Raw genomic sequence first — 25,621 nt, 5'->3', positions numbered from 1 at the left:
ATAATAATATGGTAGGGACATTATACTATGGCTGGTAGTGTTCGAGTGTGAACTCCGCTGAGGAGTACAGGGTCAATTTAAGATGCAACTAAATGACCTAAACTGATATTTAGAGAGTTTTTGTTTATCTTGACTACTGGTAGATGTCTTGTTTTAAAGTTGAGTCGAAGTCCTTTAAGCAGGCTGCTAGGTTGCCCTGGATGAGCCCTCTGCAGTCTCACAGCTTGGCAGTCTCCGTCTGGGCGCAGTGGAGGGATTTCACCATTAGGGGGCATGTAGGGCCCATCGTCAGGGAATTCATGTGTGACCGGAGTGGACGTGGAGATAATTGGGTATTCCAATCATGGCGGTGACGCTGCGCCGTGCGGCCCAAGACTTATAGCCAGGAGACGCGGTGCATGAAATGAGTTACAGGGGTGCAATGCGGCTCAGCGAGAGGTGCGGCAATTTATGGGGAGATTATGAAGGGCGAGAGCTTCCCGCGCACCGGGTTACGAAATCACTGTAACATTACCACGTACGGTGATTGAACAGAACACAGATTTAAATGAACATCGATTAGACCATTATTTTTAAATTCATTATACAAAATCATTTTTTGTTACAAAACAACAAAAACAAATGTAAGTTTTGCAGAAGGAATGGAGAAGTTACCTGCAGCACCAGTTCTTAGATACCCCTCTCCTCTTCTCCCCCTAATTGACTGCACAAAGCAGGAGCTCTTGTCACTCACTTTCAATGCCTGCACTATTCCAGCGATCAGGAGCAAGATTGTCACTCCTTTTGGCCATTTTTTGATAGAAACACTGTGGAATAGCAGTGTGTTTATAGGCAAGCAACAAAGAAAGTAAACTGCAGTCATAGTTGATACTTAATTGTTGCAAGATGAACAACTGAAAGATCGAACATTTTTTTTATAAAAGAGGAATCTGACCTTCAACAACAACTGAAGTGAGAAAAATATGGAGGCTGTCATATTTATTTCCTGTTAAACAATACCAGTTACCTGGCAGCCCTGCTGGTCTATTTTGCTGCAGTAGTGTCTGAATCGCACCAGAAACAAACTTGCAGCTAATCTTGTCAGACCTGATCTGCTACATGCTTGTTCGGGGTCTATGGCTAAAAGTATTAGAGGTAGAGGATCAGCAGAGCTGCCAGGCAACTGGTATTGCTTAAAAGGAAATAAATATGGCAACTTCCATATACCTCTCACTTCAGTTGGCCTTTAAAGGGAACCCGAGGAGGCGCATGCGCTGCGCGCACTGGAGAAGATGCCTCCTGTATAAGCTCCGTGCCTGAGCGTCCGGAAAGGGCTTCTAACTGCAAACTGTGAGCTTAATTATCACCCCCACAAGCTTACCCTTCATGGGAGATGACCAGGAAGGGAAAGAAAGCAGCGAACCGCGCCTATTCCCCCTCGGCCATCCATTTCGGAGCTCCTCTCGGGGAATCGAGGCCGGCGCACAGGCAAAATAGCGCCAACTTCCTCCTCCAGCCAGGCCACACCCTGCAAATCCCCACAGCCACGAAGTTCTGATCAGAGCCCTGAAGCAGACCGCAGCTCCTACGAGGAACTCCTCCCTAGCATCAGTGGGATGCTCAAAGCAGAACTAGCAAACAGGGCTGTGCAGTCGGAGTCGAGGAGTTGGAGCAATTTTAGGAACTTGGAGTCGGTGGTTTCAGAAACTGAGAAGTCTGGTGATTTTTGTACTGACTCCACAGCCCTGCTAGCGACAGCGGTGGCGGTTATTTCCACACCGATACAGGAGATTAGAGGTGGGGTCAATGCCCTTGAGCACAGGCTAATTTTGGTGAGCGCCCGGCTGTCATCGGCTCTCCTCCTCATCCTCCTCCTTTGCTGTGAGCAAAGTCGTACCAGCCCTTTACTCCCCCGCCGCGCCCCAACCGACTACTTTTTCTTGCCCCCGGCTGGACAAAAAATTCTGGGGAGAACCCAGCACATATATGTATATAGGGGAATAGCCTGGGTGTGTTTGGGCTGCCACCTAGCACACCCTAATTCTTTCCCCTTTTTTGTATTAAATGTAGCTATTATACCTTCTACTCCTAATTAGATATTGATGTGAGCCTTAGCTGTTGTACACCTCTCTTGGCTTGTGTGCCTGGTGGCGGCTTGACCATGCTTCAGTACTTTTGTGTGATCTTTATAATGCATCTGAATCATCAGCTAGGAGAAACGGGGTGTGGGGGTTATTTTTGCATTTTCCATACTATAAAACGTGTTGGCCCATAAGTGCTTTATTACCTGAGTTCTGAGGGAATGTGCGGGAAGATGGACCAGTAGTGTGAGATCAAGCTTGACCTTAGCGTAGAGAGCAGTTTCTGACCTCTGTCCATCTCCTCACGCCCCCTCTACAAGCTGTATATGTTTGCCAATTGAGTCTTACAAATTTATATACACAGCAATGCCCTAACCACTCAGAGCTCTCTTGCTGCCCACATAACCAGAGGTATGACCCGAGAGAGTTGGATTATTGCTATCGCCTCTCATCCTCAACTGCAACAGTTTGTTTTACCAACCTACCGAGTTATGGTTTCTGCTGTTTATATTTTGTTTTTGGGATTATTATTGTCTTGTTCTTCAATGACATGGTTATGATAAGATAGGTTGTCCTGCCTCTTCAGAAAGAGATCAACTCTTTCATAAAGGAAGGCAAACGCTGAGTCCTCCATTGGCATAAATCTGATTTGCTCCTAATCTCCTCCATTTTTTTAAAGCCGCTCATCTTGCAATTCTGCCTACAATATATACAGGGACTTTCATGCCCCTAAGTGGGTCCTCCTAGAGAACCTACTTTTATCCCCATTCTCCTGGAAAGGCTTGCTGTGGCCGCAATCTCCCATCCTGTCCACTCACAGCTCAACACACACCATACAATCTTGGTTGTACAGATTTACCAAATCTATGTAGTATAAGGGCTAACAGATTGAAATTACCTTGTATGGTGTGTGTTGAACCTTATAGAGAAATCTGTTGCCACTCGTCACTGTTTTAGAATCTTGCAATCGGTTTGTTTTAACCATTTCAGCCCGCGGGGGATTTTCACCTTATGCATCAGAGCAATTTTCACCTCCCATTCATTCGCTAATAACTTTATCACTACTTATCATAATTGATTGATCTATATCTTGTTTTTTCCGCCACTAATTAGGCTTTCTTTGGGTGGTACATTTTGCTAAGTATTATTTTTTTATAAATGCATTTTAACAGGATTAATAAGAAAAAAATGGAAAAAAATCATTATTTCTCAGTTTTCGGCCATTATAGCTTTAAAATAATCCATGCTACCATAATTAAAATCTATGTATTTTATTTGCCCGTTTGTCTCGGTTATTATATTATTTAAATGTTGTCCCTATCGCAATGTTGGCGCCAATATTTTATTTGGCAATAAAGGTGCATTTTTTCCGTTTTGCGTCCATTACTATTTACAAGCTTATAATGTAAAAAATGTTCGTAGTATACCCCCTTCAAATGCATGTTTAAAAAGTTCAGACCCTTAGGTAACTTTTTATGTTTTTTTTGTTTTTTTTTTTATTGTAATTTTTTTTTCCATTAAAAATTTTATTTGGGTAATATTTTGGTGTGGGAAATAAACAGTTAATTTTTAATGTTATTATATATGTAACTTGTACTGTAGTGGTGGCTGGATGGTGTAATGGTTAAGGGCTCTGCCTCTAAAATGGGAGATCAGGGTTAGAATCTCGGCTCTGCCTGTTCAGTAAGCCAGCACCTATTCAGTAGGAGACCTTGGGCAAGTCTCCCTTACACTGCTACTGCCTATAGAGCGCGCCCTAGTGGCTGCAGCTCTGGCGCTTTGAGTCCGCCAGGAGAAAAGCGTAATATAAATGTTATTTGTCTTGTCTGATGTAAAAAATATGTAGATGTAGTTTTACTATTTGGCCACAAGATGGCCACCTTGAGTGAGTTTTTCTTTTTCTTCTCCTTGTGATTCTCGCTGGTCCACACTAGGTCCGGAAACGTATCCGTGGCTGCGTTTTTCAAACCTGATGAAAAACGGAGTCCCGGATACTAATGTTTAAAATAGCAGCCAGCCTCACCGAAGTAAAAAACGGATCCGTCTGCGTTTGCGGGGACCCGTTTTGAAAACCTGAACGGAAGGTCCGGATCTGCTGCATTTTCACGCAACGGATCAGGACCACGGATACACGCAGGGGTAGTGAAAGCAATGAGAAAACGCATCTCCAGCTCCACAGGCAAAAAACGGATGTGAAAACGGATAGCCTGAGCTTTATGATTGGCCCAAAAAATCCTCCCACTCCTTCCTAATGATAGAGACGTTTTCTGTCAGGGAAAAACCTGAACGGAAACTGATACAAAACTGATGCAAAACTGATGCACTTTCATCAGTTTGCAGTACGGTGGGTACTTCCCCTGATCCGGACTGCAGGGTCCGTCCTGCAACCGGGTCTAGTGTGGACCCAGCCTTAAACCGAAAGCACAAGGAGGACGTGGAAAATTTTATTTGCAGAAAAACTGAAGCCTCTAGTAAGAGCGCTTCGTTTTTTCTGCTGGGGACACGGATCGGTGATCGGGAACCATGTTCCCGTTCACTGATCCCAGGGCTACCGGGGGACATCACGGGGCCGCACCCGCGATCGCGCCAAAGCGCTGCACCGCAGCAGAGCAGCCGCCTGGACGTGAGCATAATGTCCGGACGGCAGAAATAGTTAAAGAGAATCTGCACTGTCCGATTTGTAAAATAAAAAACATATTACTCGAGTCACTGTGATCTCTTGGATCTCTCTTTGCCATTTCTGCCGCTCCCCGCCGCAATACTTTTTGCCATAGACCCTGAACAAGCATGCAGCAGATCAGGTGCTCCGACTCAGCTGATTTAGGTTTTACTGGATTAACAGTATGCTTATTCCAGGGTTTTGACTCAGACACGACGTATGCCAGAAGATAAGCAGGGCTGCCAGGCAGCCGATTAGATTTTAGATCGAATTGTACAAAAAAACCATGCCACATGTGGAGGAAATCGATGTGAAACAATCAAAGGATGTCATCTGAGGAAAATATTAATTGGTAATGGGCACGTTAAGAGATCAGAATGCTTTTTTTTCTGTGAAATTTGGTTTCTAGGCCTTAAAATCCTTTCTTGAAATTCTGATCACCTGACTAGAAGCTGCTTGACTAAGGTAATGGGTTTCTGTCTCTGTGGGTGTGGCTAAATCCTGCTTGGATTGCCTCATCCCCTCTATCACAGGCCCCCTAGTGGCCGGATTGCTCAGTGCCTTCCAATATATTCCAACCCACAGACTGTCCAACCTCTTGGACGCAATTGACAAGCTGAAACTAGGACTGCACGATTTTGGGTAAAAATTGAAATTGCGATTTTTCTGTCAAAAATTGTGATTTCGATATTTTTCACGATTTTTTCCAAAACAAGCTTTAGCACTAAATACACAATGTACCACTGAGCTTGAACAATATTGTGTGGACTGTGGCGTACCGGCAGGGGTCCCCAACCTTTTCCGGCTCAGGGACCACTTTCTAACCAAATTTTTCTCTGGGGACTGGGGGGGGGGGGGGGGGGGAGAGTGTATGGGTAGGTAGTACCTCAGTACAGCTAGTATAGTGCCCAGTATAGCTAGTATAGTGCCCAGTATAGCTAGTATAGTGCCCAGTATAGCTAGTATAGTGCCCAGTATAGCTAGCATAGTGTCCAGTATAGCTAGTATAGTGCCCAGTATAGCTAGTATAGTGCCCAGTATAGCGTGTATAGTGCCCAGTATAGCTAGTATAGTGCCCAGTATGAATAGCTAGTGCCCCAGTATAGCTAGTAAAGTGCCCAGTATAGGTAGGTAGGTACGCTGTACGGGACTGGGGGGGGGGGGGGGTAGGCCGGATCCAGTGGCAGAAGCAGTGCATATTTATGATGCTAATGAGCCGGGCAGCGAAGGGAGGCGAGTCCAGTCCGGAGCGGCGCTTCACACATAGCTTCACCAATCGCTGGATAGCGATGGTATGACGGCAGCGGTAGGCGGAACTGTACTAGAGCGTACAGCTCCGCCTACCGCCTCCGTCATTCCATTGCTATCCAGCGATTGGAGAAGCTGTGTGCCGCTCTGGACTGGACTCGCCTCATCCCCCACTGCCCGGCTCATTAACATTTGAAATATGCACTGCTACTGTGGCTCGGCGCAGTAGTAGGCGGACCAAGCGCGAGCACAAAAAAACAAAACCGCCGGATACAGACGATCCCCAGATCGTCTTCACAGGAACTGCGGTTTCGGTTTACAACCGAGAAATCGTGCAGCCCTAGCTGAAACCGTTGATATTTTGGCAGCAGACAGGCTAGAGGGGGCTTGCGAACTACAGTAACACAAATTACACACTATTTCAGGGTACGAAGCTGCCACCACCTCTGTAGAAGGATAGAGGACCTACTCTAACTGATGCTAAGACCTGCGGATAAAAACAGTTAAAACACACTCTTTATCTGGCCATATGAACAGTAGTATTGACTCATCGGAAAGCTAGGGTGCGTTCTGTGTGGCTGAATAGTAGGAGTAGCTGAGAAATAAATGACTTTAGAGTCTTTTATTAATAAATGCAATATAAATAATTAATATATACAGAAGATCATTAAAAGTAACAATTAGACAATGATAACCCAGTGTAAAATTAAAAGGGAAAGAAATGAACTAATACTTTAAGTTTTTCAGATGAAATCTGTCCGTTTTAAGAAAGCAAGTTAAAGTCCTTTGTTCCAGATTGAGAGAAACAGGGCAACCAGCGTCACGGTCCTCCACAGCTGATTCCAGTCAGATGAAAATGGGGGAATTCCTCTTCCCTGCACGCAGCTTGGTTTTATTGAAGCTAGTTTTGGGGTGGGACCAAGCCTGCCCCCTCCGGTTTACAAACCAATAACAATCCATCTCCGTAGAGGGAGAGTTTAGGTTTGAACTGTAGAACACTAATTCAAAAACGATAAATGCCATATTTGTGCTGATGACCGATTCATAATCCTTAGAATATGACAATTCTTATGATCTCAAACTTGGATAGTGTCACATGTTCTGGCACTAAGCAGCCGAATAACTTAGCGGCTGGGTATGTCAGCGGCACAAATGTAATATTAAAATATTCAGCGGACGCGGACCAACAAAATGATATACTGTACTTTCCATACCTATCATATGTACGGTATTCCTGCAAAAATCATATACTACATTTATCTCCAATAGCTGTAGAATGGCTTCGGTATGTCTGGGAAAAACCAAATCCTGACTAGCCACCCCTGCTGTGGGCTTCCAGAGAGCTCCAGAGCTGGGCAGGGCTAAGCGACCAGAGCACATGACCTGGATGGGCGAAAGGTGACCCCAGACATCCCGATAGGTCAGCTTAGGTCAAAGGTGTCAAACAAAGGCAGGCAGGAATCTGCTAGCCTTTGATATGGTCAGGGCAGACAAAGGGACTTCCTTTCAATCCAAAGGAGCAGAGCAGCACAGCAGCAACTGCAAGGTTCTCGGTAGGCCTGAACGATTTTAGGAAAAGATTGAATCGCACGATTTCTGTCAGAAATTGCGATTTCGATTCGATTCACGATTTTCTTAAAATAAAGCTTTCGTACTAAATTCACAATGCACACCATGTACTTCGGCCAGTTATCACGCCTGAAACAAACCATTTTAGGATTAATCAGAGTCTGCTCATTCAGCTCCTTTATCAAATGCACAGTGTCCAGCAGGCCAGGCCAGCACACAACAGCTTAGCACAGATCAGTGAGATCACCATGCTGTTTGCCTCAATCAGAATTCTGCTGTGCAAAGGAGGCGGAGCTGTGATAATACCATTTCCAAGCCTAAAGATTTGATTACTGGCCATACTTTTTTTTTTTTTTTTGAGTTACAGGCCCAGCTGGAGTGAGCGTGAGTGCTGATGACAGGTGCACTGGAGGGAAATCAAGTGAGACCCTGCGGGCCGAGTCTGCCGCTCGCCCAGCTGATTACGCGCTGGGAGCACTGTTGGAGGCAGAGGGAAATGAGCGAGAGCCTGCAGGTGAAGTCACGACCGCTCACCTCATGACACGCTAGGTGGAGTCTGTCGTGCGGCGCCCGCCCACCTCATGACACGCTAGGTGGAGTCTCTCGTGGCGCCCGCCCACCTCATGACACGCTAGGCAGAGTAGGAGGGCAAGAAGAGAGCCAATGATGTAGGAGGAGGAGGAAGCGGCGCACAGCGGGAGAAAGAACGGAGTGATAGTGAGCCACCGCTGGGAACAAGAGCCAATGAGCCGCTGCTACTTGACCATAGAGCGGCAAGTTGGAATGCACAGCGGGAGGGCGCGGGATATCGGAAAAATCGATGCTCTGACGATCACGGAATCGCCGTTTCCGTGATCGCGATTTCGATGCAAAAACGATAAATCGTTCAGGCCTAGTTCTCGGACAGGCAGACACGCACGCATCCCCCCACTAAGGACACAGTAAGGACTTTTTGCTATAGTTTGGGGGGCCTGGACGTGGGCAGCCATGGAGGCAGCAGCATTGGCAGAACTTTTGGATAGAACTAAGAGGCAGGCCGCAGCAGGAGGCATGGGGTGGATTGAGGGACAGATGGGGTACTTGGATGGGCAGGAGGGCCGTGCCCCCGTCTTACCTCAGTCCAGAATGCGCAGGGCCCCCTCCAGATTCAGCCCGTCAGGGTCCCCAGCCAAGCAGGGGGCTCCAGGGTCCAGAATTACGCACAGTCCAGGCATCCACGAGGGCCCACACAGCCACCCCCCCTCAAAACCCCCCTCCCGCACTTCCCGCGGCAGCCTGGAGCCTGCCTGCTCCATCCCTGGGCAGGCCCGAGGCAAGTCCTCCTCCAGGCCCAACCCCCCTGGCCCTACCACGAGAGGCCAAAAAAGTAAAACCAAGCCTCAAAAAAAAAGGCCGCTGCCGACACCTCCTCCAAGCCCCGGGGCAAGTCGGGGCGAGGTGCAGACGCCCCGGAGCCCCCCGGCGCAGACCGCCGGCTTTCCCCGCCGACAACCACCGGAGCGGGCAGGGCCAAAAAGCTGGGCGCATCCCCGTCTTCCGCCCATCTCCAGAGCGGGCTCCAACAAAATGGCGTCGACCCGGAAGTCCACGGGGTCGGCACCTCCCGGCGGGCGAGCCTGTTCCCTATGATCATGGCACCAACAGCGCACGCGTACATCACCCGGGGGACGCGGATTTCCATCCGCGTCCACCCTCCATCAGCGCACGCGTTCATGGCCCCGGGGACGCGCATTGCCAGCCGCATCCACCCTCCACCAGCGCGCCCCGTACTGGGGACCCTCCAGAACTTACTCTCCTCTCCCCAACACTGTATGGCCACGCCAGGGATCACCCGGGAGGCCCCCAGGGGGTCATGCCGGTGTATGCCCGCGCCCCACCAGCGCCACCCGCAGCCGGCACCCTGCTTCCACCCCCACAGCTACGCCAAGCAGCAGCTGGATGCCCACAGCCCCCCCTGGTCCCCACTCCTGTCCTTCCCCCCCCCCCCCCCCCCTGGCCCACCCATCCTGAGGCCACTGTCCCCGGGAGTAGCCCAGCACTCAGCCGGCCCAAAAAACACCACGCTAAGGGGAGAGGCGGGGGGGGACAAGGGCCAACAGCCGAAGAAAAGCCGGGGAAAAGAAACCCAGAAGAGAGGGGCAGAAAGTTCCCGGAGTGGCAGAGGAGACAAGACAGCTAAGGCAGGCTCCGACCGGGGCCGTGCTCACAAGAAGACACGCACCAGTAACAGAACTGCAAGCAGGTCGCAGATGGCAGGCTCCCAGGGGAGCAGTGCTCAAAAACAGCAAGGTCAACATGACGCCGTGGAGGCTCCGGCGCAGAGCAGGGGCAACGCACAGGGGAATACGATGGCTCTCGGATGTGTGGAAGGGGTGGCGGCACTCCTACTACCGCAGACGCGCCAAGCTATGGAGCAAGGCAACGGACACCCCCTGGAGCAAGATGCTCGGGGTAGAAGGTCACCAGGAACAGGATCAGTGGCGCCTATGGCGGCAGACTCAGGTGAGGAGATCACCACAGGAGACGAGACTGACGAAGAGTGTTTATTAGATGATTATTGCATGAGGGGGGAAGGGGGGCGACAGGGGTATTCACCAAACTATCCCCAACCGGCCTTTCCGACTAACAATACACTACCCAACCCCTTATGGTCAGCTCAGATGAGTCTGTTACAAAACATGAGGGAAATGATAGCGGGGATGCAGAACAGGTCACAGGGGGAAGCCACGAGCGGGGTATCGGACAGGAATCTCGAGAGCCGCAGGGGCTCAAGCCCCGCTAGCACAAGCACCGACGCGGCCTCATGCACAAGCGGTAAAAAACGCTCGCGGAAGCAGAAGCTCTCGGACAGGAGCCGCAGTTGCTCAAGCGCCAGCAGCACCAGCGCAGACAGGACCTCGCGCGCAAGCGACAAAAAACGGCCACGTAGAGGGAGGGTGTCAGACGCAGCAAAAAGAAACACCTATGTGGTATACGAAGGCCCCCTAGGTACGCACTTAAAAAAGAAACTAAAGAAAAAAGTGTGGAACCGTGAATATTTTGACATTTTCTCACTCCTTTCCCTGGACCGTTTCCCACTTGAGAAATGGGAAAGGGGCAAGGAACATCGTAGGAGCAAGGACGAGTTTAGGAGGAGGGTCAGACTAATACCTAGAACCTTTATGAATTGGTTGCAGGCATTTGTCACAATGGGGAGCATAATCGGGGAAAAGACACCGGAATTATGCTCCTCCCTCTTCTGCTACTTAGACAGCATAATAGATGCATATCGCGCTTATGGGGGGACAGCGTGGCTAAAGTACGATGAGCAATATCGCCAGCGTATGGCGGTCTGGCCCTCATTGAGGTGGGACCAAAAAGACCTTCCCCTATGGACACGTCTTTTCACAGATCCTAAATCGACCTCATCGGGGTCGACTGGAGCACAGGGGGGATGCGGTTACAGTGTACTGCGAGGTAACCAACCCCCCTTTTCAGGGGCAGCCGGCGGTCCCCAGGCAGGGTCGTCGGCATTGCGCAAGAGCGGGGCTTGCTGGCTTTACAACAATGGCGCATGCAAATGGGGCACTAGCTGCCGCTACAAGCACGAATGCTCCGCCTGCGGCGGCCTTAACCATACTTGGGAGAAGTGCTACAAAAGGCTCCGAACAGGGCAAAAATCTCACGAGCAGGCTGGCAAAGGGGAGGTCACCGGTGAGCATCGCAGAGATGCAGCCATGGCTAGATAAATACCCCAATAGAGAGGATGCAGACCTGCTAATACACGGTTTCACTAACGGCTTTCGGATACCTTCACAGACCACTTCACCAACGACGCATTGCAAAAACCTAAAATCAGCCCTCCAGTTCCCGCACATCGTGCAACAGAAAATAGACAAAGAGGTAGAATTGGGAAGAATGGTTGGACCTTTCAAAACTCCCCCCATCCCCAACCTTCACATTTCGCCCCTGGGGGTCGTGCCAAAGAGGGAACCGGGCAAATATCGCATGATCCACCACCTCTCCCACCCAAAGGGAGAGTCGGTGAATGATGGGATAAGCGCTGAACTGTCGGCAGTGACGTACACGAGATTCGACCAGGCTACAGCCTTAGTCAAGGACATGGGAAGAGGGGCACTCATGGCAAAGGTAGATATTGAATCGGCCTTCCGGTTACTGCCGGTTCACCAAGATAGTCTTCACTTGTTGGGATGCCAATGGGGCGGGGGTACTACATAGACTGCTGCCTCCCTATGGGGTGTGCTATATCTTGCGCTTATTTTGAGGCTTTTAGCTCGTCCTTGGAGTGGGTAGTGCGGAAAAGATCCAGCCTAAGGGGCTTGGTGCACTATCTGGACGATTTCCTGTGCGTGGGCCCAGCTAAGTCAGAGGACTGCGCATTAATGTTGACTACATTACAGGATTCCTTTCAGGAGTTTGGGGTGCCCCTAGCGCCAGAAAAGACTGAGGGCCCCACTGAGGTGATCAGGTTCCTGGGAATCGAGATCGACTCAAGGGCAATGGAATACAGACTCCCACAGGACAAATTGTCAGACTTAAGAGGAGAGGTAACAAGGGCAATAACAGCTAAGAAAATAACTCTAAGGGCACTGCAGTCGTTGTTGGGGAAGCTGAACTTTGCATGTAACGTTATGCCGATGGGCAGGATTTTCTGTAGGAGACTGGCCTTTATGACAGCGGGGGTCACAAACCCACAGCACCATGTTAGGATAAAGGCGGAGGGGAAGGAGGATCTAAGGGTGTGGGAACACTTCCTAGAGGATTACAATGGGAGAACGCTGTGGTTGGAAAAGCAGATGGGCAGCGAGCAGTTGGAGCTGTTCACTGACGCATCCGGTAGTATCGGGTTTGGGGCATACTTTCAAGGACAATGGAGCCATGGCCGGTGGCCACCGGCTTGGCGCAGGTCCCCGCTGATAAGGAACTTGGCCCTACTAGAATTCTTTCCGCTGGTAGTCGCGGCGGAAGTATGGGGCCCAGCGCTGGCAAATAAAGACGTGGTTTTCAATACCGACAATATGGCGGTGGTATCGGTGGTGAACAAACTGACATCCAGCTCGGGGCCGGTGGTCAACCTAGTCAGGCACTTTGTATTGCAATGCCTAAGGCACAACATCAAATTCAGAGCCGTCCACCTACCGGGAATATCTAACGGTATAGCAGATGCTTTATCTCGTTTTCAGCTGGAACGTTTCCGGGAACTGGCTCCGCAATCGCATGCCCTACCGGTCCAGGTACCACAACACCTCTGGGACATCATTTCTCCATAATGGCGGGCTGGGTCAGGCAATCACTAGCAGAGAGCACATGGAGGGCATATTCCCGGGTATGGATGCAGTGGGCGGATTTCCAGGCCAGGTCAGGACCAACTCACGCAGGTTGGGGAACAGACAGGGAGCGCCTCCTCGCATTTTTAGGTGAAATGTTCCGGAGAGGCTGTTCGCCGGCAACGGTAGACAGGAGCATGGCGGCGCTAGCCTTCATGTTCAAGCTCAAAGGGGGTGGGGATATAACAAAAGACTTCCTTTTGCGACAGGCAATAAAAGGTTTTCGCAGGGGCCCAAAAGCCACGGACAAGAGACGTCCCATTACTCTCCCGCTACTCAGGGATATCATGGTCGGCATGGGTAATGTGTGTCGGGATGAACACGAGAAGAAGCTGTTCAGCCTAGCCTTCTCAATAGCCTTCCACGGGGCCCTACGCCTGGGGGAATTGGTTAGCCAGCGTACAAAGGACCGGGGAGGGTTACAGGTCACGGAAGTTTCCATGGGAAAAGAGGCCCTGTTCATCCACATACCAAAATCAAAGACTGATCAGAGGGGAAAAGGGGCGACATTGACGGTGAGGGTAAGGCCTGGATGCCCCACGTGCCCCCTCGGGCTCTTTAGGCAATTTATGGGGGAACACCCAACAGGGGGAGGACCACGGATCCCATTCGTTCCGCATTGGGGCCGCCACAGAAGGGGCGGCAAGGGGCCTGAGTGATCAGAGGCTTTGCAAAGTGGGCAGGTGGAAATCAGGGAGGTTCAAGCTATACATCCGCCCTCACTTGGTAGAGCAATACTAGGGCAATGGGGGGGGGGGGGCTAAGGGGAGGGAGGCCGACATGCAAGAGATATTATTAATAAAAAAAAAAAAAGAAAAGTATTTCTAAATGTACCCAATTGTTGCCTTCACAGATACACCCAAGCCCAGATGCAAAGTATGGATAGTGGGGCATTCCTACGTGGTATGGGCGGAACGACGGGCAACTCAGCGCAACGGGGGAAGGAATTTGAGCATGAGTACAGAAGACGCAGAGGTGCACTGGTTTGGGTACCCGGGCCTTACGCTAGAAAGACTAAAATCGAAATTCGGCCGGCTGACACGGCTTTGGGGACCTCCTGATGTGCTAATGCTGCATATAGGAGGGAATGATCTGGGCTGGCTTTCAACTTACGACCTAATGACGGATCTAAAATACTTCATGGTGAGAGTTTGGGATCTCTGCCCCGGGGTGGTGGTGGTCTGGTCAGAAATGATACCCAGAATGCGGTGGCGCCCTCTGGTCCCATACGCAAAAATCAACCGAACCCGTTGGAAGGTAAACAAAGCCATTGCCAAATTTGTATGCAAAAGAGGGGGACTGTCAGTTCGACACAAGCTACTGGAAAAGGACTCTTCTTTCTTCAGGCACGATGGCGTCCATCTTAATGATGTCGGGAACGAGGCGTTCCTGTTTGGGCTGAGGGAGGCTGCGGAGGCCGCCCTCAGCGTGTGGCGGGGCATTCGGGGTTGAGAGGCAACTCCCAGAATGCGGTGGCGGGTCCTTGTAAGGCCGACTTGGAGGCATAATCACAATAAGGACGGAATAAAGTTACCCGCAGAGCTGAGATGGAACATGGCTTGCGGCTACTTTGGTGATGGCGGCCTTGGCAGGGGACTCTGCAACAAAATGGTTGTGGTTGCCGAAAGAAGAAGAAAAGGAAACCTGGTTACGTGAAATAGTGATTGTTTGTAGAAAAAATTGATTATTGTATACTAACACTTTTTAGGATTGGAATGTAACCAGAAAATAATGTTAATAAAAGCTGTGGCCTTGGTATTCCAGATAATTGTCACAGCCTGGTGTTTACAGGGGAAGGGGAACCTATGGGGCTTATCCGGGTCATGTCTTCTGAAGCAGTTTAGGCCATGTGGTCCTATTCAGATGGCTTTCACACGTATGACTCCAGTTAGTGAAATACAACCCTTGGCCTGGCAAGTATTCCATGAAAAGAGAATCTCTGCTTATCAGCTGAGATGCCAGATTCCCAAAGGAAGACCCCATGCCTTTTGCCTTCGGCTAGGACTACACACCCAATCTGGATTGTCCCACTAAACTCACTCGGTGCAGAAAACTGATTGCGATTGCGGTTTTTTTTTTCACGGCTCTTCCGTGACACGTGGTTTAGACTCCAAGGGGAGGAGTGCAGACTGAACTGTGAGAAGATGGTAGTTCTGAGCACAGACAGTCTGTGGTGGAGGAAGTGGATGATGTTTGGGCTTCAGTGATGATGTCAGGCAAACACTTCCTGCTGGCATCCAGTGGGCTTTAGGTATGAATGGCCCTAAATCAATGTTCTCTGTGTCACCTGTCAGTGGTATTAATATTGTGGCCAATCGGTGAACATTTCACACTAACGAACGCAACTGCTTTGAAAATTTGGGATTTAGGCGACTGGTTAGATGCCAATTAGTGCGTTTGAGTTCCGAGCTGCATACAATTTGCGTTAAATTTGCATGCAAGCCAAAACACATTAGCATCTTGTTGAGCCTTTCTAAAAATAAAGGTAAAATATCTATTTTTGGTTGGCCAACCCTTGAGGCGACGGAACGAGGAGCGACGGTACACGGATTGAACCGGCCTGCTATGATTGCTCGTATTTCAGCGCAAGAGGTGGTCACGTCCGTAGTCCAGAAGCGGCGGGTCGTCACGGGTTGCTGCGTTTCAGACATTGCTGTTTTTTTTCTGTATTGTAAATAAATAGAGAGAGAGAATCGCTGTGTGCATTGGCGAGCTGTCACGATGGCGGGCGGCGCTGGTCATTTCTGTCTGGACGGCGGGCGATGATTTATGACCGAACAATGCCAGGCAGGGGGAAATCTATCATTGTACACAACCGTGCAGGAAATTATCACTGTGCAGGGACGCCTTCCCTGAAAACGAGCTCCTTTAACTGGGAAGAGTCTGCGCTGTCACACTGGGAGATGGCCGCTAGATTCCACCATCAGGCTGGAATCTAGCTCTGAAAAATGCTACACAAAGTGCAAGCTCACTGTGCGCCCCGCAATTTTTTTTCCGGCTACAGGAAGTGAGCACTGAAAGGGCCCGTTCACACTACACGCGTTTCCAGCCGCGTTTTGGAAACGCGTGCGGGTGGCCCGACACGCACGACATCAGACAGTGCATAGAGTGCACTGTCTGATGTTCACACTGCATGCGTTCCGGACCTGTGCGGTCCGGGAACGCATGCTGCACGCAGATTTTACAAAAACGCGCGGCTGTCCCATTCAGTTTTCAGTGATGGGATCAGCCACGCAACGCATACGAAAGCGGATGGCGTGCGTTCGTACGCGTTGCGTTCTGCATGCGTGGCCGTCCGTGTTTTGCAGTCTGAACGGGCCCAAAAGCATCACTTCCTGCTTGGCCTGCAGCCAGAATGGAGATTACTGCGCACTGCCGGCTGGCTTCGTTTTTGTCGTTACGGTGCGATTAGCCGAACATACAGCAGTACAACCGCAGGTTAGCAGTGTGAAACCTGCCTTAGGAGCGCTCTATATTCTACTGCCTGCAGTTGTACGGTGTGGGATTTGGTATTTGTGGCTTTTGTTTTTTCATCGTTTTAATTAAATAAAGTTTTATCTACCTGCTGGTGCAATGCCAGATTTTGCTGCATGTCACGCCTTGCTGCTACATCAGTGCGTTTTCTCACACACGTGCAGCAGGGTCCTTTTTTTCTCCTGCTTCCTACATCACTGCACTGCGCGTCATCACACACATGCACAGTGTATTCTCCATTACAGTTAACCCTAAATTCTTTAAATTGTAGGCCTCTTACCCTACACCCCAAAATTTGAGGGTATGGAGGGGATTAAACCCCCCCCCCCCCTACCGCTCTGCAAATGTGCAGCCCACAAGCCCTGCTGGTTACCGAGATATGGCATACCAACCTATCTTGTGAACTAGCAGGGCAAATTTGCACAGAGGTAGATCAGGGGGTCGCTGCCGTACCCTTAAAATTTGCGGTGTGTATGGCGAACACAGTGTATCCAGCGCAGGAGACTTGGGCGCACAGGGAGTAACTTCGGCGCCTTCAGAAGACGGAGCTGAAGTTACTTTTAAAACACAATAATTTGGCTTCCAGCAATAGCTGGAAGCCGAATTATTTCATTTCCCACCATCCATGGCGGCCTGGAGGGGGAATAGTATTTTAATATGGCGGGATTTGTGCAGCATATCCTGTGCCCAAGTCTCCTGCACCAATTCCTCTCGTACGCGTGTAGAGTAAGTAAGAGGCCTACAATTTAAAGAATTTAGGGTGAACTGTAATTGAGAATACACTGCGCATGCACATGATGGCCAGCAGTGCAGTGTCATAGGCTGCAGTAGGGCAGAAAACCTGTCCTTACACCGGATTTCTCCATGTCTGTGTGTGCCGGACTCCAGTGTGTAGCCCCACCCCTTTGCACAAAAGTCATCAATGCTTCTTTATCTCCAAATAGAGAAACACCAATGACCTTTTGTGCAAGGGCCGAGGCTAAACGCCAGAAGGTGGCGCACATGGACACGGAGAGACCGAGCAGGTAGACAAGACTTTATTTAAAACAGAATCGCAGCTCACAAATTCACAGCAATTCTAAATCGATTTTGTGATTTTGTTGCTCCAAAAATGCTGCAAACATCGCAATTGCGATTTGGCCAAACTGCAGTCACTCTTGGGGGACCACCTGCATACACTTTCATAGGCGATGAGGAGATTGCTAAGTGCTGTAGTGGGCATCTCACCTCAGATAGATTACGCTCTGTGGGTTTCCTCCAGGAATCTGATCAGAGAGGGATCGATTGTTGCCAGTTAAGGGCCCATACATCTAGAGATTTGGCTGTACGATCGACCATTTGATTCAATCATTTTATTGATTTGAATGGCGTAGTGGTTAGCGCTCTCGCCTTGCAGCGATGGGTCCCCGGTTCAAATCCCAGTCAGGTCAACATCTGCAAGGATATCTGTATGTTCATAACATGCCATCTGTATGTTCACTCCGTGTCTGCGTGGGTTTCCTCCGGGCACTCCAGTTTCCTCCCACATCCCGAAAAACATACAGATAAGTTAACTGACTTCCCCCTAATTTGGCCCTAGACTATGATACCTGCACTACACAATACATACATAGACATATGACTATGGTAGGGACTAGATTGTGAGGGACAGTTCGTGACAAGTGACAATATACTTTGTACAGTGCTGTGTAATATGTCGGCACTATATAAATACTTAAATAAATCCAATTATGAATCTAGTGTGTTCCAGTTTGCCCAATCAATGAAAAGTGGTTGATAACATGTAGAATCGACCAGTTAAGTCAATTGGGCAGGATGGAAGATATTGGTGGATTGTATAGGAATCAGCTACTGTCCACACGTCATTCCATCGACTCTGAATTGATTTTTCCATTCAGAGCATGAGAGACACAACATCAGTCAGATCCATTGGTGAAGGTGAACTGCACAGGATATCGCTTGTAGTGTGTGGGCCGCTAGTCAATCGAGTTTCAACCAATCATACTGAAGTTGATCGCTAAGATCTAGTAGATCATGAAATCTATTAGAAATCTGCGCAGCTACTTCCACCATATATTATTATTATTATCTTGTATGACATGAGTCCTGGCCATATGGAAAATGTATGAAGAAAAGGCTGGCTTATCTTTTGGGGAAATGTGTCATTCCTGAATGATCACATCATCACATCACATGCTTGAGACCTCATATTTTTGGTCTTTATTACTGTATTTTTTTGACTATAAGACTTACTTTTTCTCCCCCAAAAGTGGGGAAAAAAAGTCACTGCGTCTTATAGTCCATATGCAGGGAGTTCCTGACTTGTGAACGCCTGCCAATACCAACCTCCAACCCGCCGCAGTTTTGGGGACTCCCCGTACTCTGCCCATGTAGAGGAGGACATAGGAGGACACATGGGGACACAAAGGGGCATAGAAGAGGACACAAGGGTGACAGAGGAGGACACAGGGAGACACAAGGGGGACAGAGGCGGGCACAGGGAGACACAAGGGGGACAGAGGCGGGCACAGGGAGACACAAGGGGGACAGAGGAGGGCACAGGGAGACACAAGGGGGACAGAGGAGGATACAAGGGGGACAGAGGAGGACACAGGGAGACACAAGGGGGACAGAGGCGGGCACAGGGAGACACAAGGGGGACAGAGGCGGGCACAGGGAGACACAAGGGGGACAGAGGAGGGCACAGGGAGACACAAGGGGGACAGAGGAGGATACAAGGGGGACAGAGGAGGACACAAGGGGGACAGAGGGCACAGGGAGACACAAGGGGGACAGAGGCGGGCACAGGGAGACACAAGGGGGACAGAGGAGGGCACAGGGAGACACAAGGGGGACAGAGGCGGGCACAGGGAGACACAAGGGGGACAGAGGCGGGCACAGGGAGACACAAGGGGGACAGAGGCGGGCACAGGGAGACACAAGGGGGACAGAGGAGGATACAAGGGGGATAGAGGAGGACACAGGGAGACACAAGGGGGACAGAGGAGGATACAAGGGGGACAGAGGAGGATACAAGGGGGACAGAGGAGGGCACAGGGAGACACAAGGGGGACAGAGGCGGGCACAGGGAGACACAAGGGGGACAGAGGCGGGCACAGGGAGACACAAGGGGGACAGAGGAGGGCACAGGGAGACACAAGGGGGACAGAGGAGGATACAAGGGGGACAAAGGAGGACACAGGGAGACACAAGGGGGACAGAGGAGGATACAAGGGGGACAGAGGAGGATACAAGGGGGACAGAGGAGGACACAAGGGGGGACAGAGGAGGACACAAGGAGACACAAGGGGGACAGAGGAGGGCACAGGGAGACACAAGGGGGACAGAAAAGGATACAAGGGGGACAGAGGAGGACACAGGGAGACACAAGGGGGACAGAGGAGGATACAAGGGGGACAGAGGAGGACACAGGGAGACACAAGGGGGACAGAGGAGGACACAAGGAGACACGAAGTACAAGGGGGCATGGGGAACAAAGGCAGCATAATCCAAAAGATGCCCCTTCACCATGAATGCACCAGGTTTAGTATACTGTATACATATTTCCTCCCCCCCCCCCCCCCCCCGGGTTTTTGTCCTGTAAACCGAGGTGTGTCTTATAGTCAGTAGTTTCTTTATAGTCCAAATAAAAATACGGTAATCTGGTAGGCCTGCCTTTGATTTGGTGCGGTGGTGGAATACAGAATTGAGAAAGGATTAGCGCTGAAGAACTGCAGAGATTGCGGCAATATTTTATTGTCTGTAAATGAGTGTAGGAGAAGTTTCAGTATGCAGAGTATCTGTAGTCTACAAGGGCTTGAGACAGGTGCTTTGTACAGTTCTCATGCACTGTTTCTCTCCAGGGTGTCATTCAGGTCAGGTCAGGTGCTCCATCAGTCCCCTCCTCCTCCTCCCACTGTTTTCATGGATTCATTAGTCCCGGTCGTAGTGGGAATACTCTGCACCAGCTGTGACCCGTGCAGCAGCGGATTTTCCCTTTAGGATGTGCAGCCAAGAGTCGCCACGCTCAGCTGGGCAGCACACGAGTACTTTGGCACTCAGACACTGCTGCTTACACAGAAAGCTTTGTTAAAGGGAGACTCCGGGAGGTGTTTAAGTGTAACTTTGCTCAGTGCCTCTCAGATCGACCATTACACTGATGTGCGTGTGTCTTCTCTGCACTGTAGACTGTTTCCTGGCAGGAAGTGGTCAGTGGCTGCCTTGGTTTAAACCCCCTAAAAGGCCGCTGTGAGAGATTTCCCTTCATGCCCTGGGCCAGCACTCATCAGAGGCATTTGAGGTGTCATGATTAGGGGCATCAGAGCTCTGGCTCACAAAGTCAGCGGGCTGCAGGGGGGCTTGTTGGTCTCTCCGATTACACTACAAAACTGACCAATCACTAGACCTGCATACTCATTGCCGAAGGGCTGATGAGCTCTGCATAGGGATGGCAAGGAGTGTAGAGGGACAATTTACAACTGGGAAGGAGAACTGGGCACTTTACAAAGCTGTAAGAATAATTTTGTGAGCACCATGCAAAGATCAAGACTAGTTTACTATCAGGGGTACAGCATCAGAGCTTATACTGTGCAGGCTAGAGGTAGCTGGGTTCAGCACACACTGCAGCTAGTGTATTATCAGTACATGCACAGAGTAACAGCTTATACTGTACATACTGGAGGTAACAGAGATCAGCAGACACTGCAGCAAGTTTACTATCAGTACAGGCACAGAGAAACAGCTTATACTATACAAACCAGGGGCAGCAGAGATCAGTTCACACTGCAGCTAGTTTACTATCAGTACAGGCACAGAGTGACAGCTTAAACTGCATTCTGGGCTCAGCAGAGATCAGCACATACTGCAGCTAGTTTACTATCAGTATAGGTACAGAGTAACCGCTTATATACTGTACATACTGGAGGTAGCAGAGGTCAGCACACACTGCAGCTAGTTTACCATCAGTGTAAGCTGTTTCTGTCTCTATGCTGACAGTAATGTTCTAGAAGGTAAATAGGGTAAAAAATAATCAATTAAATCCGGCTTATTTCACGACTTTTTAAGTATCCTTGAGTATAGGTATGTAAACACTGGTAAGTCGGCCATCTTGTAGGGTCTGCAAATGACTTCGGCAGGAGAAAATATTCTAAACTTCTAATTTGGCATCAAATCCAATGAGACAATGTGGAGCTCTTTTCACACAGATCAGGCATTTAGCATGTTTTCTAGAATCCCGAGCATGACTTGAAAAAGCTGATGCATTGCACATTTATTTGATTCCTCGTTTGTTTTTCAAGCAGGTCAGACCCAGCGATCAGTATGGGATTTACCACACCAGTCCGTCCTTCAGCTGCCTGACGAAACCGGTCGTTCTGTGGACACAGCAAGATGTGTGCAAGTGGCTGAAGAAGCACTGTCCACACAACTATCTCACCTATGTGGAGGCCTTCTCCCACCACGCAATAACAGGTGAGCAGAGCGCAGGATTTAACCCTCTCTGCCGAAACAGTCTGTGTGCACAGGCAAGAGAGGTGCTCGTGTACCATGCCGATAGTCGTGTTTTGGGTGTATTGCATATACTTATGTAAGTTAGCTGCAGTATATGCTGGTCTCTGCTGCCCCCAGTATATACAGTATAAGCTGTTACTCTGTGCCTGTGCTGATAGTAAACTAGCAGCAGTGTGTGCTGGTCTCTGCTACCCCAAGTATGTACAGTATAAGCTGTTGCTATGTGCCTGTACTGATAGTAAACTAGCTGCAGTGTGTACTGATCTCTGCTACCTCCAGTATGTACAGTATAAGCTGTTACTCTGCGCCTGTACTGATAGTAAACTAGCTGCAGTGTGTGCTGATCTCTGCTGCCTCCAGTATGTACAGTACAAGCTGTTACTCTGTGCCTGTACTGATAGTAAAGTAGCTGCAGTGTGCTGATCTCTGCTACCTCCAGTATGTACAGTATAAACTGTTATTCTGTGCCTGTACTGATAGTAATCTAGCTGCAGTGTTTGCTGATCTTTGCAATCCCCAGTGTGTACATGACAAGCTGTTGCTCTGTGCCTGTACTTATAGTTAACTAGCTGCAGTGTGTACTGATCTCTGCTACCTCCAGTATGTAAAGTATAAGCTGTATATACTGGGTGACTGGATCCCGGAGGTTGAAGACAGGGGATCATTAAGATCCAGAGGCTTCACTCTCCTGAGTTAAGTACCCCCCAGGGGCTGTTTCTTTTCTTCTTTGTTTTGTTTTTTTGTTACAGATCTTAATACTTTTAGTCATTGCCTCTGAACAAGCATGCAGGTCAGGTGTTTCTGACAAGATTATATGCTTGCTTGTTTCAGGTGTGTGATTCATAAATTACCGCAGCCAAAGAGATCAGCAGGACAGCCAGGCAACTGGTATTGTTTAAAGGCAAATAAATATGGCAGCCTCCATATCCCTCTCGCTTCAGGTGCACTTTAACTACGTCAAGACCGCATCCCGCCAATGGGTTTGACCACGGCGGCAGCCCCAGGACCGCCTAATGCCAATTGGCGTCAAGTCCTGGAGCTGCAGTTTGGCAGGGAACAGCCGCGCGCATGCGCGATCGTTCCCTGCCAGTTCACGGAGCGGATCTCCGTGATTAGCCTGCTAGCCGTCGATCGCGACTAGCAGGCTGTTTGTAAACGAAAGGGGAAAGAAATCCCCTTTGTTTACAGGCGTACAGCGCTGCGATCTCCGGCAGCTCTGTACGAGATTGGCGATCTCCGGCCTCTGATTGGCTGGGGATCGCCGTCCTCTCATAGGCTGATGCCTATGAGAGGCGGAACAGGACGGATCGCCGTCCTGTTCCAATTCAGATGACGGAGGGGAGGAGGGATAAGCAGCCTATACAGGCTGAGGGAAAAAAAAAAAAACGGCCACAGCGATCGGACCCCTGCGGCGACATGTCCCCTTAGGGACAAGAAAAGAGGTGAGTCCAATCGCTGGGCTCCATAGCTGGGCTGTGCAGGAGGCTGAAGAAACTGCACAGCCCAGCTGAGCTAAAAACAGGCTGGTCGTTAGGGGGGTTAACACTGGTCGTCAAGTGGTTAAAATTAGTGGGAACCCCCTCCCAAAAAATCAGCTAGATACTTACCTAAGGAGAGGGAAGGCTGTGGGTCCTATGGAGCCTTCCCGGTCCCTGTTCCAGCGGTGGCCCACCCGGTAGCAGTATTTGACCAATTGGTCAAATACTGTTCTCTCTGCGGCTGCAGGAGGCTAGGGAAGTCTTCGGGAGCCTGAGTGCACCCAAAGACAGGTGGCTCCGTGGTACTGTGCATGTGCGAGCGCACTCTCTCATGCGCATGCGCATGTGCACGATGGAGCCACCCGTCTTCTGGAGCTGAATGCCAACTTCCAAAGCCTCCCGCGGCGGAGGATTCAAATGGGGTGAGCCAGCGCTTAACTTAACAGCGTTCCCTAGCTAAGTATGTGGCTGATTTTTTTTTTTTTTTTTTTTAACCTTCCGATTAGCTTTATGTCGTGACAGGTCCTCTCCAAGCCATGTTATTTAGAACGGTCTGAGATTCATCCAGTACAGCCCCTCCTGGATGCCTCAGTAATGATAGTGGCTCACACGCAGCACAAGCCTATCATACACACGGGGGTACAGGCTGTGTACATCGCTGCAGGCTGCACGCCAGAGTCACGGGCTTCCACACAGCGTCTCCTGGATGGAGTGATGTGCAGAGAACAGGCCGAATTCATCTGACAGCGCCTAAATCCCAAGAGACACGCACCAGCTCACACGGCGAGATCCGTATCCCCGGGCCGCCTGCAGCGTACGCTGTAATGTGCAGAGAGCAGGCGAGTGCGGAGTAACACATTCCACCCACAGGAGAAATGAGGAGGAGAGAGAGGAGACAGAGAATGGACCAGATGAAGGGTGAACTGAAGGGGGGGGGGGGGGGGGGGGTGTTTAGGGACTGCAGATAGGAGAAAGACAGAAATTATATTTACACTGGATGGAATCTGTAGTGTGTGATGTAGACTGTGCTATCAGTATATAATGTTTAAAGCGGATGTGTAGCACAGCTAACAGGGCTGTGGAGTCGAGGAGTTGGAGTCGGTGGTTTCATAAACTGAGGAGTCGGGAGTCCGATGATTTTTGTACCAAATCCACAGCCCTGGTAAGTATTTGACTAAGGAGTCTGAGCCATTTTGGGTACATGGAGTTGGAGTCAGTGGTTTCATAAAATGAGGAGTCGGAGTTGGAGTCGGATGATTTTTGTACCGACTCCACAGCCCTGACAGCTAAGAAATACAGTTAATGTGAAAGTTTGGGCAACCGATTTAATACAAAATATAGGTAAAAGGCTGCGCATCCCTGACCCAATACTGTACAATTGAATGGTTAATCGCTGTGGCGCACACCGCCCCCCCCTGGACTAAAATGTACGCCCGCATCCAAACAATGCAATACTGGTCTATGGAGAAATTTTAGCTTCCATCATAGTTTTGCATGCAAAAATATAGATATACTGGACATCTGCACCAACGTTGAGGTAAATCTCCAGAGCAGATGTCCTAACACTAAACTGACCTAAGTTAAAAGCAAATGTCTTTACCCTGGCAGCTGCTATGCTAAAATGTGTAACTTACATTCAATACAGACAGCAGGAAACAAAGCAAGCGCTCACCAATATGGGCCGCATCTGAATGACTCACCACCTCATATGCACCGCTTAAATAGCTCAAATACACATGCGGGCGTACATTTTAGTCCAGGGGGGGGCGGTGTGCGCCACAGCGATTAACCATTCAATTGTACAGTATTGGGTCAGGGATGCGCAGCCTTTTACCTATATTTTGTATCCACAGTTCTGTAACTACCAGGCTAGCAGCACCCATTGTGCTATCCTGTTTTGCATGGTAAGTATTTAGTTTAGTTTTGCATATGTTTTGCATCTGTCTGATTGCTGAGTGTGTATTTGAGCTATTTAAGCGGTGCATATGAGGTGGTGAGTCATTCAGATGCGGCCCATATTGGTGAGCGCTTGCTTTGTTTCCTGCTGTCTGTATTGAATGTAAGTTACACATTTTAGCATAGCAGCTGCCAGGGTAAAGACATTTGCTTTTAACTTAGGTCAGTTTAGTGTTAGGACATCTGCTCTGGAGATTTACCTCAACGTTGGTGCAGATGTCCAGTATATCTATATTTTTGCATGCAAAACTATGATGGAAGCTAAAATTTCTCCATAGACCAGTATTGCATTGTTTGGATGCGGGCGTACATTTTAGTCCAGGGGGGGGTGGTGTGCGCCAC

The 25,621-nt window shown here is 49.6% G+C and overlaps 1 protein-coding gene across 2 annotated transcripts in view; it reads left to right on the top strand.

Moving 5' to 3' along the window:
- The window catches only part of LOC137541582 (sterile alpha motif domain-containing protein 10-like), a 65,711-nt gene that overhangs the window by 24,759 nt on the left and 15,331 nt on the right, over positions 1-25,621 (top strand). The window contains exon 3 of one of the 2 annotated variants that reach the window (XM_068262957.1): positions 21,638-21,806. In XM_068262957.1, coding sequence (XP_068119058.1) covers positions 21,638-21,806 — 169 coding nt within the window. Of the gene's footprint in view, positions 1-21,634; positions 21,807-25,621 lie in introns of both variants that reach the window. The other variant, XM_068262958.1, reaches the window with a different exon arrangement.

Source organism: Hyperolius riggenbachi, chromosome 12 (assembly GCF_040937935.1).
Source record: "Hyperolius riggenbachi isolate aHypRig1 chromosome 12, aHypRig1.pri, whole genome shotgun sequence".
NCBI classification, from domain to species: domain Eukaryota; kingdom Metazoa; phylum Chordata; class Amphibia; order Anura; family Hyperoliidae; genus Hyperolius; species Hyperolius riggenbachi.
The sequence above is the reverse complement of the archived record's forward strand: the minus strand, read 5'-3'. Positions and strand labels throughout refer to the sequence as shown.